General features: G+C 37.7%; 2 protein-coding genes across 4 annotated transcripts; one reads left to right on the forward strand and one right to left on the reverse strand.

Moving 5' to 3' along the window:
• Positions 1–366: 366 nt before the first annotated feature.
• Positions 367–3,605, forward strand: LOC135606977 (uncharacterized). The gene is made up of 6 exons (XM_065098390.1): positions 367–764; positions 1,755–1,808; positions 1,925–2,005; positions 2,916–2,985; positions 3,066–3,154; positions 3,298–3,605. The coding sequence occupies exons 1-6, from the start codon at positions 606–608 to the stop codon at positions 3,430–3,432; spliced, it is 588 nt and encodes a 195-aa protein (XP_064954462.1). The 5' UTR covers positions 367–605; the 3' UTR covers positions 3,433–3,605.
• A 509-nt stretch (positions 3,606–4,114) lies between these two features.
• Positions 4,115–10,811, reverse strand: LOC103976870 (vacuolar cation/proton exchanger 3-like). 3 transcript variants are annotated; one of them, XM_065098383.1, is made up of 12 exons: positions 10,339–10,811; positions 8,286–8,546; positions 8,098–8,165; positions 7,953–7,981; positions 6,627–6,823; positions 6,341–6,553; positions 5,688–5,822; positions 5,234–5,350; positions 5,099–5,152; positions 4,866–4,982; positions 4,593–4,689; positions 4,115–4,410 (listed from the first exon to the last, which is right to left on the reverse strand). In XM_065098383.1, exons 1-12 carry the CDS (start codon positions 10,525–10,527, stop codon positions 4,394–4,396), a joined length of 1,494 nt encoding a protein of 497 aa, XP_064954455.1. In that variant the 5' UTR covers positions 10,528–10,811; the 3' UTR covers positions 4,115–4,393. The 3 variants fall into 3 exon arrangements, with proteins under 3 accessions (XP_064954455.1, XP_064954454.1, XP_064954453.1); XM_065098382.1 differs by adding an exon at positions 8,776–8,867 and having other exon boundaries at positions 4,115–4,689; positions 10,339–10,461; XM_065098381.1 differs by having other exon boundaries at positions 4,115–4,689; positions 10,339–10,805.
• Between the last annotated feature and the right edge of the window lie 1,842 nt (positions 10,812–12,653).

The following is a 12,653-nucleotide window of genomic DNA, read 5'->3' on the forward strand; positions in this document are numbered from 1 at the left end:
ATTTTGTTTTGAATGCATTGTAAGCGAAAATTAAACTGTTAACAATAGTCATACCGACATCTAATTCACTTAAAAGGATGAAATCAAATTTCTTATATATATATATAATATAATGCTGATGATAATACCTGAAATCTAAATTTCACATTTACTTACTAAAATAAATTAGTTTTAGTTAGATTGAAAATAATTCGAGCCGAATTCAAATAACGTTGCAATGCGGTTCGTGGATCTGAGTCTAATTATAGATTGGGTCAGGTCAAGTTGGGCTCCAGTGGACACGTGCGGATGCTGCTAGTATACACCAGCCCGTGTGAGAGTACCGGCTCGAGAAGGGCTCCGAAGACCCCGGAAGCTTCGAGAACCCTCCCGGTTTAGCCGATGCGGAGCTAAGAGTCGTCCCCGATTTAGACAAGCGCCTGCCTATAACGATCCTCGCCTGTCTCTTCCAGGGTCTTCGCTTCCCCAAACTCGTCGGAGAGCCGCCTCGGTCGTCCTTGCGATCCGATCTCGTTGTTCTCCTTCTTCTCTTTGCGTCGATCGGTTCTTATCTTCTCGCCGGGCCTTCGATTCCTCGAATCCGGTAGGGTAGCGGCGATTTACGTATGGAGGGCGGCGGGGTGGCCGAGAAGCAGGCGTCCTACACCTACTGGGTGAGGGAGACGCGGGAGGACGCTGCCCCCCTTCCGGTGCCCCGCAAGCTCTCCGCCGATGACATCTCCAAGCAGCCTCAGCCCAACACCCTGGGATCCGTCTGGAATCAGGTCCCTTCCCCATCGCTTTCTCTTTGTTTCTTTTTTGTTCTAATTTTGGTATGTGATGTAACGTGGGGTTAATGGTTTGACGCTAGTTTTAAAATAAGACAAGGATGGATTGTGTGCATGACATGAAGCTCGTCTGTAAGCAGTATTAATTTTTATGTCATTTGAAAGTTTGAGCAGACAAGCTTAACTGTGAACTATTTTTTAGAACTTATGGCGATACCTACTCTATTGTGCACAGAAAAAGGATAAGAAAAGACCAGAAAATATGAAGTAAGAAGAAAAGGAAAGAAAAAGATGAGAAAATAAGAGATAAAATAAAAATAGAAGAGAAAGTAAAATGGAATTACTTTTTCGCATTTAAAATAAGCATATTTAGAATTATTTAAATTGTAAGGAACATATATTTTTAGATATTTTAATTTAGAATCATATATACGTACCAGTATGTTAAATTTGCACCGTGTTAAGCTGTAATCTTATATTCCTACATTTGAGCAATAAGCATGGCGTTAAGATTGAGCAACATAGATTCTCATTTTTACTGTAGTCATCAGTCACACTTACAGGTGGTTATTAATATATCTGAAAAAAAAGAAATCTAGTGTGCAAAACTCTGGTCAATACAATGTCTATCGAGGTAATCTAGTGGTTATTAATACACTGTTTTAACCCTCCATTTAGTGAAGCCTTTTGATATATTTATTTATAGATTTGTCGATGTCATATGTCTAACAATATGTATTTTAGATCTCTTATGTTTTACTTATCTTGCTTGGTAAGATATGGTTGGTCACAGTGGGAGAATGTGTTGGGTCGCCTTCATCCTATGAAATATTGTATTTTTCCTCGGTATTGTTTTTATCAGCTGACAGTTTAAGATGCTTCTCATTTAAACTAAAAGCATGCTCACAAACTCTGTGAGATAAGATTTTTTTTTTTTGTATTGTTTCTTTTTTCATGCGTGCCTTGATTATTTGGATAAATTTGCAGGCTGGAACCTGGGAGGAGAGAAACCTTAATTCATGGGCAAGTAACAGAATAAAGGTACGAAACCTTCAAAATTCATAGATGAAGAGTATGTACGTTGGCGTGAATCTATTGAAATACCTTATTCTCTTGTTGTTTGATAAAATGAAGATGGATTTGATCTTGAATTTCAGGAGTTGCTCAAGTCGATGGACTCATTGGAATTCTCTAATGGTAAAGCATATATCAATGATGTGTCCAAATGTTCAGGCGATGTAAGTATAAGACCATTTAATCCATAATTTCAGTTTGGTTGTTGTTTATCACAGTTCTACTTTCTATGTGTGAAGCCTTATGTATGGAGTTAGCACATGTAAGATTAATCATTCTGTGGCCATTAGGCCCAAAAGGAACTCTATCTGGAACTCCTGTTTAGATCTTGAGCTCTTCCTGAGTTTTAGGTTTCTATGCTCTACTTTTATGGTCTAGATATCCTTAAATATGGGATAATCAGCATTCTCCGTTATGCTTTCTTTGCTTGAATATGTGCCCGCACCTGATCCTCTTATTTCTATAAATAATATTTTGTGGCATCATATGGTTCTATAAATGAAATGTCAAGAAACACCTTTGCTGGAAAGACACCAGACATATGACTCCAACAGAATTCTTAAACAACTATAGATTATACAAGATAGCCTGAACTGACTGATAATATTTCCTCATGTCATTGAATATCTGATGTAGTATATGTTCCTCTGTGTCCCTGACATGTGTATCTCACAGACTAAGAGTTGATGAATCATTGAGAAATCATCACAGATATATTTAAAAATTATCATTGTTTGGTTTGATTCAATTTAAGAAAAATAATGCTGGCTCATTAAATAATGAAACTCAAATCTGTCCTTTTTAGGATAGTGAGTGAAATGATTAAGGCTGTTTACCTGTTCTCTTTGTGTGCAAATGCACAACATATTGTGCCATTCTGTGTTTTTCTTTGACATCTGGTTAGCTGGTTTAATAATGTATCAAATGGCCAAGCAGAACTTGGTTTCTATGCTCTTGCTTCTTAATCTTGAAGTATTTATTGATTATCTTATTTATTGATTATCTTTATTACTTAAGCACCTAATGCCTTAAAAGCTACTAACATAGCATTATGTTATTGACTGTGTCAAGCAGGCTTTTCTTGTGACAGTGCGAAATAAGAAGAGAGTTGGTTATACCTACGAATTAACTTTGAAGTTCAAAGGTAGAGTACTTCTTTTGTCTTGGTGACTCCAGATCTGTTTCTTTTGCCTTGTGGTATAAGCTCATCGAGTTGTGGAGCAGGTGAATGGTTGATTCAAAATGAGAACAAGAAGATCAAAGGTCACTTAGATATCCCTGAGTTCTCATTTGGTGAACTTGAGGATCTGCAGGTACATGCCCTATCACTACCATCTAGAATATCATCTAATTCACAGATTTAGGCAGCGTTTACTTAACTGTTATTAATTCATGGTCTGACAAAATCAGAGCAATGTTGCAGTGTAGCATTTCATAATGATGTCTGCTCGTGCAGGTAGAGGTGAGTCTCAGTGAGGAAAAGGATTTGGCAGCCAAAGATAAAATGCAGATATGCAAGGATCTGAGGACATTTTTGATACCTATCCGTGAGAAACTAATGGACTTCGAACAAGAGCTGAAGGATCGGTAGAAGAAGAGCCCTTGTTTTGGTGCAATTTGGTTCATCTGGGATTGTTGTGGCTCAAGCCTCTTGTTTGTACAAGATTATGTTATCGATTGAATCTAATCACCCACGACTTTATAACTATTGAATCTAATTGCCCATGACTTTTATGACAATTGAATCTAAATGCCGTTACATGCTCTTGGAGTGTCGGTATGTTTTGTGCGATCTTCCCAGTTTGAAACCTTTATTTGTCTAATCACTATGTTACCTTTTTATTTGCTTTTCTTTAGATTTGTGCTCGTGGATTTCGTAAGTCGACAAACGAAAACAGAGATTGTGCTCGCGCCGATCAAGATTCATTATGTCATGTACTATGATCAGTGGGATCATCCGACTCGTGATATGAAGCTTCTTCAAACTCTTTTGAGCGTATTTGTGTCTACTCTCTTGTCATTTCACAGAGCTTTGTCATCGTTGTACAGTGATATTTTGTTTTCTATCCAACTTTCGTGGTCAAAAAAGTTACAGATCGATCCTTCTTTGGCTACAAATTATTTTCTGATTGTTGCTCTGATGCTTTTCCTGTTTTCAAACATTTCAGCATCAGAGGCTGCCAGAAGAACTCGAGTGGTGCAGAGACGTACTTGGGTATGTATCGGGTACTGTTTCTTACTCGTTTCAACTCCTTTTCAGAAAAATAGACGATATGATATTATGTTTGAGACTGAGAGTTGAACAGATCCATTTGTTAAATGGCTTGTCAGCATAAAACCTTTTGCAGATATATATGTATAATTTTTTCCTTTTATACATGTCTAAATCTTTAGCCCTCCGATGGAACTAAAGATCAGCTCCTCTACACTAAAGAAATCGTCATCCACTGGAATCACTGCTCCTCTGCTGAAACTGCGAACCCAAAGCAACAGTCGATGCCTCGCAACCAGCTTTTGCGTTCCACATCCGAAACAATGCCCGCCTGCTATCTTCAGGGTTTCTTGTCTTCTGCAAAAAAATTATTCCCATTCGGCCGTTTAGGTGTGTTGAATGACCAAAGGAGTATATACATTTGCAGTGTTGAATGCTTGAAGCAAAAGCAGTAATCAAATGTTTTCGGTCGGTGTGTGATAGATTTTGATTTCTGGTTGATGCATATGGTAAGCTAGCAACTGATGTGAGGAACTCACGGACTGGAGAAGGGTCAACATGTACAAAGAAGCTGGCAGCTACTATTAGGTAGCAAAGAACGAGCATTAAACCTTTGAAGTAGTTAGAAGTACCCTCCTGGAACAAAAACCATCATATCAACTTGTGATCACATCATAAATAGCAAGAATGATGATTAGATTCTACTGGATCTTAGTATAGTCCAGAGATTTTGCTGCGATTGCTTTCGAAAGGCCATCTGGAAACAGATTAATCTACTTTTCTTAACATTTGTAGTACAACCAGAAGCTTACCTGCAACATGAAGGCCACAACTAATACTGTAATGAAGAGTGATGCTGTCTCAAAAAGTTGGAAATTTAGGTCCATTGGTCGTCCCAATATCCACCCTACCACCACACAGAAAGGGATCTGCATGGTGAATACATGCAATGGAATAGCATGAGATAGATTGTTCGTAAGGACCCTGCTGAAAACAATATGTTGGGCTGTCCATGGTGAGTAAAGATGATGATTACTGGGCATACCCCAAACATGGATATCTGTGTTGATGACCCAATAGCAACTCCTAGAGAAATGTCCTGGAGAAAAGATGATAGAGAAGCTTCCTCAAGATGATCAAGCAGTACAACTTCGAAGATTTAAGGGATGTGGAGCCTTACGAGCTTGTCCTTCATGGCAAACATGATTGCACTCGCATGCTCAGCTGCGTTCCCCACGATCGGCAGCAAAATGACGCTTATGAAAGCAATAGGAATGTTCCATGCGGCTGAAGCACCCTGTGAGAGGAATCATGGATGCAGTGACAACAGGTCATTAAACAATGGTGAGAAGAGGTAATGAAACAGTAGAAAGAATGCAATCTACATTTCCTGGTCTATTAGGTGAGACTCTTGCCAGATTTTTCTTGAAATTTTGACTTATTTTAACAAATATAATGTGCAAATAAAAGGTGAAGTCATTTACATTTGAAGGAAGTACAAAGCTACATGACCAAGAAGATCATGTATAATTTTCTTGGAACATGCAGTGCACTTATTGTACTAATTTACACAGTGACACTCTAAAATCAAACTTCAGCAAAAGAATTAAGGAGTAGAAAAGCAAAATACAAACCTGTATGGCATCAACCAAGTAGTCGGAGAGCACTGAGATCCAACCAGTCAAAATTGCAAGCCAAATGATGGCTTCCCATTTGGAAATCTCAGGAACTTCTTCATCATCTGTACCCCCTTCATTTTGACCTCCTTCCTTCAGTTAAATTTAATTTTAGAACCGAAGAATGAAAAATGCCATGTTGTGTAAGAATGCACAACTGAAGATGGAAGATCAAATAAAACCAGGAAATAAATGTCGAAAAAATAACTGAACAAAACAGCAATTCATCAAAATGTAGCATAATTTTATCCAGAGTTAGCATCAACTGGAGATCATTTCTGCACAATTGAGTTTCCAAATTATAAAAGAAAAACATGTGACCTTTTTAGGAAAAAAAATCTCTGATCCTATATAATGTTCACCAATGGTATCCTAAAATCTTATGTTGGAGATCATTATAGATCAGATTTAGCAGAGAAAAAACTCAATTTGAGAAAAATAAAAAGGTTTAAGTTTTTTCCAGAAGCAGCAGCTATATGCCAAAGAAACAAACTGTATCATAGAGAATACACTTGTATCAATCTAAAACCACCATAGTTATCAGGATGAAATGCCAAGAAAAAAATCAAGAAGAACGGAAGGATATTGCGAAAACTGGATGAAGAACTAACCTCATTGACCCGCTCGTAGGATTCATTATGACCTTTTAGCTGGAAAACAAGGTAAAAGGCATATGCCACAAGCATTATGCAGCTGCTAAACCTTGAAAGGGCTAATTCTGATTTGCCGTAATGTACTTCAGAGTGTGTGTAATGGAGAACAGCAGGGAAGAGCAAGCCCATCACTGCCATCAGAAGCAAGCCAGAGTTCACTACAGCAGCTGCCTGCCACAGAGTAGTAACAATCACTGTGACCTTCATAATTAAACAGCACAGTCCCGTAATCAAATAACAGTACCTTATCGAAGACTTGGTCCTTCTTCATAAAAACAATCCCTCCGCAGAAGAATGCGCAACCAAGAACCAGCAGCATATTTGACAATATGGATCCTAGTAGCGACTGTTGAACGACCCGTATCATTCCACCTTTTAGTGCATGGACCGATATTATCATCTCTGTTGCATTTCCAAAAGTAGCATTCAGAAGGCCTCCCACTGCATGTGTGTATTTGCTAGTGTTAGAACAAAACTCTTCATCATCCGGGTGAGCATGTAACAAGGGGCTGCATATATGCAAAAGCAGAAACTATTACTAACAGTTATTGAAATGTGCAAAATATTTATCCTTGCACAGAACAGGCCATTTTCTGCCCCTCTGGTTTGAGTAATGGCAGGCGTAATTTGTTCTAGATAAATGACATTGAAGACAAAAACTCTCAGATTTAATCCTTTTTTAGTTACATTAGGAAAATTTGATCACATTAGCATCATCGAGTACTCTTGAATTTGGATTACCTGAGCTGCAAAGTTCCAAGCTTGTTTCCTTGGATTGTGCATAATAAACTCTTACAACATTGAACAAATGCCAGAAGATAGATTTAGCATACAACAGTTCACTATCATGTTGATTGATACATATTGGGACTTTCAGATCTTACCGTGCCAGAATGGACTTGGAAGGTATCATCCCGAATTGTGCCAAGATGGCCATATATAATTAGGCCAATTTTTAGGTTGCGCTCGCCGGTACAAATATGTGCCAACCAGCATGCCACAAAAATTGTACCATGCCAAAAAACTATTGACATCCTATTTTTCCATGAAATGGCAATCCTTGTGTAGATGGTCATCCAGTATTGAGTGCTTCAAAAGAACCATAACTAAATTTATGCTTAAAACTCGTTATGATGCAAGCAAAGAGATGCTGGCTCTCATGTATTCTTAAGGAAGCTAAATACCATTTCACTAGATGAGAACTATAATGGCCAGCAGAGAATTAGGTCTCAGTCATCGTAACTAACCAATTCGTCGAGTAGGATCACCGGATGGATGGTCAGTTTGACTAGGAAGTAGCTTGATCTAGTTTTACTTTATGCAGCTCATTAAATTGATTAATTATGTTTGACCAACTTTCATTAAAATCAAAGACAACAAATTAAAAATTTATGGAGATGTCCATCAAATAATGAAATCCAATGATAAGCAGTTTAGTAAAAAGCTAGTAATTATCAGGACTGTTTAGTATGTATGTTTTAGTTGTTTAAATACTACAAGTGGCTTCGATTATTGCTGTCCCAAAATACCAAAAGTGCGAGCCTTAAATCTGCAAGGAACAAAATACTACCTGTTGGTCCTGTGAAAAGTGCTAGCTGCCTGCATCATGGCAAGAACATAATTGTATCAGATTGCTAACTTATGATGCTGCATAAATGAATTGAGGAAATAATAGCTTATCTATCACGTTAATAATAGAATACTAAGCATCGTACTCTGTGGCAAAACCTAAACGCTCTGCCAATGGAATAATGCCCAGCAAGCTCAGAAAGAACACCCATCCCTAAATTCCAAAAAAATATTACCACAAGATAAATCATAAATAAAAAATAATTGTTTATATATGTTCCTACAGAAAACATCAACAACTGAAATAAAAAAGGTTTAGAGAAAATCAACTAACTTGATCCTCAGTCAAATGATGAATCACGACTGCTAAAGGTCCACAAGGCATCAATATATTTATCTTGGATGTAAACAGTATTACTTTTAAGCTCCTCAACAAGCTGGTATTGATGTTGTCGATACTTTTCTGTTGTTCCACAGCAGAGAAGGAACCATGATGAATTCCAGTCAGACCATTAGTCATTTTTGTGAGTTCCATGGGGCTAACAAGGCTTTCATCTTCAAATTCATGGTCTGATCTACCATCCATAGAACCCATCTGTGTGATGAACCAATTAACATATAAGCATAAGCAACAAACAAAAGACTTTCATGAATTAAATAATTTAAGCTCATAAAATCATATATGCAGGGTTAATTTCCTTTTTTGTTGATACGTTAAAATTTTGTTGATCTACAGTTGAAGTACTGCAATATACATTTCATCATAGACATGGAGAAAAGGCAGTATGGAGGAGGTTCTATGGAATAAGCATAAGAAAACTCACTTCAAAGTGAGAGTGAACTATGCCCAGTTGAGGTTTTTCATCAATTTTGTCCATCTGTAAAGAAAGATTGATTATGAAGAGGAACAACGACACTGCAGACATAATGGACTATGATCAGTGAAGATCTCGGACTCGAGGACTATCATCAGTAAATTTCTCGGACTCAACTTATAAATGACATGATAAACAAGGGAGCAAATTGGCATAAGATGAACATGCATAAGAAGCTTCTTCTTTGGCAGCTTTTGGTGAATAAGAAGGAAAATGTAGTCATTTGTACATGGAATCCGAGATCAAAATTCCAATCCAATAGCACTTCAATCCATGCATACTTACTCTTATGCAGGACACACTTGTTGGAGTAATCTCCTTGTCCCCAAACTCTTAGGTTCTTGTGACCTGTTTCTGGTTCATGGAACCTCATCCACATGATAGTTTCTATATGGTCATCCGAGTCCTGAAAGCTCATCCTACTAACACTGATCTAACTTAATGTTTTTGCTCTGCCACTCTGCACAACAATTTTTGTGCTACAAGCCTATTGGATTCATTTTGCGCTTCATTGAATTTTTTTAAGCTTCCATATAAAAGCATTTTTATTCAACCTTCGAAGACCGAATTTACCTTTACCTTTCCTTGCTATCTAAATCATGGAGTTACGCACTACTAATTCAATCTTCATATATGTTTTCATGGTTTTGGTTGCTCTGCAATGATATTTGATGATCAAATGTCAACAAGCCCTGTTTCTTTTTCCCAAAAGTCAAGAGGCCCATGACCAGTTAAGTCAGCTACCTGCTCCTATAGATGTTACAGACAACAATCTGAATGCCTCTTCAAAAATGATGTCTCGAAGAACCATGCTTCCCTTTTCTAGATATCTCATTCAATCCATCCCCTAAATATTCAATGAGCTGTTTTTTGTGACAATTTTGAAGTACAGAATCCCTTCTTCATAGTGTTCATCCATTTATGACCTTAATTGCCTAACATATACCAATTTCTCTCCTTTAAAGGAAGTAAGCAAGCAATAAGTTATTCTCATTCTGCTCTTTAGACCAGCCAGTCTGTGGAATCAGATACCTTCACCCACTTGTTAAGTGAAGATAGCGCTAAGTAATATCGACTTTAATGCAAACAACACCAATTACTGCAGAAACTCCAATTGCAGTGTCTTTAGCAGGGAGACAAAACAATATGTAATTCATGCAACACACAAGAAATCAAACCCACAATGAAAATTCTAAAGCCAATGCTGGATACCTTAAATGATACACATGTTTGGTGATTGATGCCTAGTGTAAAGTTGGGAAAGAATCCAATTCTTAGCCTCAACTCATCCTCAACACAAAGGGTTGCAGGACTTCCCTCATGAACCAGTGAGGCTACTCAAATAAGGAAGACAAGAAATAAGCCAAAGAAGAAGAAAGAAGCGAAATTGCTTTAACCCATTCGCACCTCAAGGCATGAAAATTCAGAAGATCAATGCAAAGTAGGTACATCCCAAGAAAACGAAAACATCAACAGCGGTATACAAAGAAAATGGAAATGGTGGATGATAACCTTCGAAGACGTTTGCGAATCGAAGCCGACCCGCAGCTTCCCGCTCATTTCCTTGATTCCGAAATGAAAACGTATCGCCTTCTCTTTTGTGCCGATCCTAAGGTTGACTAATTCTGTGAGAAAACCAAGAGTGCAGAAGGAAGTTTCCTCGAGGTTGAACGTTAGAAAGGCGAGCAGTGAGAAGAACATAGGAAGGGAGTCAGACGCGGGCGGTCAGAAGACGAAGCAGAGAAGAGCGGAGAGAGAGCAGGTGGTGGGACAAAGGGGGATGGGGGGGGGGGAAGGGGAGAGGGTACAATTCTTTGAGTTGCGATGACCCTAGGTGGAATCTTGGAAGCGGTCGTTCTCTTCTCCTTTGCTTTGGTGGGAAATGCTTCCTTCTTCGCCTGCTTCGTCGTTTTCGTATCCCCCTACCGCTTGCATTAAACTGCGGCATTTCCTGTGTTTGAAGGCGACGCGAAGGCTAACGGTCTCCCGCAACCAGCGGTTTGGTCGTGCGTCCGAGCAACTCCGCGTACATTTCGATGGCGTTGAAATTTCGTACCACTCACACCAATATATACTGCGTATTTACTTATACTTTATAATATATATATATATATATATATATATATATATAAACAAATACCAAAATTACATATTTACCCCTTTCTTATTATTATTATTATTATTATTATTATTATTATTATTATTATTATTATTATTATTATTATTATTATTAGCGGATATATTTTTGTACAAATATGCGATAAATTCAAAATTAAAAGGATAAATACAAAAATCACTGATTTGATTTATCAAATATGTTTTTTTTTGCAAGAGAAATTTCTAATTAATTTACTTTTTGGTATGATTATGATCACAATCGCATTACTCAACGATTAATAGGTCTTAAAGTTGACTTTGAATAAGTGCGTCTTCTTTAGATATTTAAAGAAAAACAATGTAATGGGAACAATTTCATGTAGATAGTGTGAAAGTAGAGGGGCTAATTAGTCATAATTGGTTGGCCACATTACGATTGCTATTTCTTGGTAGGTCGTGACAGTAATTAATTGTGCAAGATTTCGGAAGCATATCGACATGCAGAAAGCATTTTGTGGCTCCCACAGAATTAAATTATCAGAATTATTTTATGAGACATAATATTATATAATTCAAAAATAAATTATTTTTTCTCTTTCTTCTTCACTACAGCCATAGATTTCTATGTTTGGTTGGATTTGACGGTGGCTTTGACTTCACACTGCAGTGAAATCTTGACCCAACTTATAAGCATCACTTACGTGGGCCGAAATTGCTCGGCCCAATTTCTTGGTTGTCGTAGTTTTGGGCTCAATGTTCATAATTCCATTTTGTTTACGTGGGCCAAAATCCTTTTACTTTCCTGAATGTGAATTAAATTTGCAGAGTCTGATTCAAATTACTGTTTCATCTATTGTTCAGCAGCCCATTTCAGAGACACAGAAGGATAGATTGTAGAAATCTTTGCTTGTTCCTACTATCATTAGGAGTTTCATGGTTCATGCCTACTTTAATGCAGATCTCCTTTTCCCCTATTTGCAGGGCAAATTTTCTTATAATACAGGAAAAGAAAGCAAAGAGAAAAAGAAGGGTAAAAGTTGGCAGTCATTAATTCAAAAGTTTCACCCTCATCTTGGATCTAAAGCTGAAACATAAGCTTTTCTGACAGATTTTTCAAGGGGATCTCTTTTTCTAGAGTAGTCCATGGCATCTTTTGTTTGCATATGTACAAGGAGGGGGTGATCCTCTATGAATTCTTGTTGGCATGTGCAGGAAAAAGGATGACACCTTTGAAGTAGAACTCAAAAGATTGATTTGGCACAGCTAGAGCTCACAGATGTTACTATGACAGCCTTTTTATTTGGTCTTTGGCTTCTTCTCTCCTCCTTTCACATCAGTATTTGAAATAGCCAATGCTTCAGTCTTACTTGAAGCTCCATATGGTTTATATGTATATACATACATACATAGTATTCAATGAATCGATGCAGAGAAATCACTGGCACTTCATTTACTCTTTCCTCCGGTCTTTTTATATGCTGTCAATCACGACTTTGTGAAGAAAGCAGGTAGAGTGAAAGCTGGAAACATGTAAAGCAGGTTCTGCTTTGGAGTGAACAGCTTGTTCTCTTTTTACATTGGATTGTTCTTACATCACCTTCTTCGTTTATCCGGTTCGAGTCAGCTCACCCAGCTGTTTTCTGATCACTGAAGAGATTCAATTATGATCAGGCTGAGTGACAATCTAAAACTATTACAGGAGCAGATCAAATCCCAGCACAGATTCCTGA

Source organism: Musa acuminata, chromosome BXJ2-3, assembly GCF_036884655.1.
Source record: "Musa acuminata AAA Group cultivar baxijiao chromosome BXJ2-3, Cavendish_Baxijiao_AAA, whole genome shotgun sequence".
NCBI lineage: Eukaryota > Viridiplantae > Streptophyta > Magnoliopsida > Zingiberales > Musaceae > Musa > Musa acuminata.

Bases quoted from the DNA above. Each gene is read 5' to 3' on its own strand.
- LOC135606977 (XM_065098390.1), top strand. From the start codon at position 606: ATGGAGGGCGGCGGGGTGGCCGAGAAGCAGGCGTCCTACACCTACTGG. The intron at 1,809-1,924 runs GTACGAAACCTT...CTTGAATTTCAG, and splicing joins GGGCAAGTAACAGAATAAAG to GAGTTGCTCAAGTCGATGGA. The intron at 2,006-2,915 runs GTAAGTATAAGA...TGTGTCAAGCAG, and splicing joins TGTCCAAATGTTCAGGCGAT to GCTTTTCTTGTGACAGTGCG.
- LOC103976870 (XM_065098381.1), bottom strand. From the start codon at position 10,527: ATGTTCTTCTCACTGCTCGCCTTTCTAACGTTCAACCTCGAGGAAACT. The intron at 6,554-6,626 runs GTACTGTTATTT...ACTCTGTGGCAG, and splicing joins AGGACCAAGTCTTCGATAAG to GCAGCTGCTGTAGTGAACTC. The intron at 4,983-5,098 runs GTATGCCCAGTA...TTCACCATGCAG, and splicing joins CACAGATATCCATGTTTGGG to ATCCCTTTCTGTGTGGTGGT.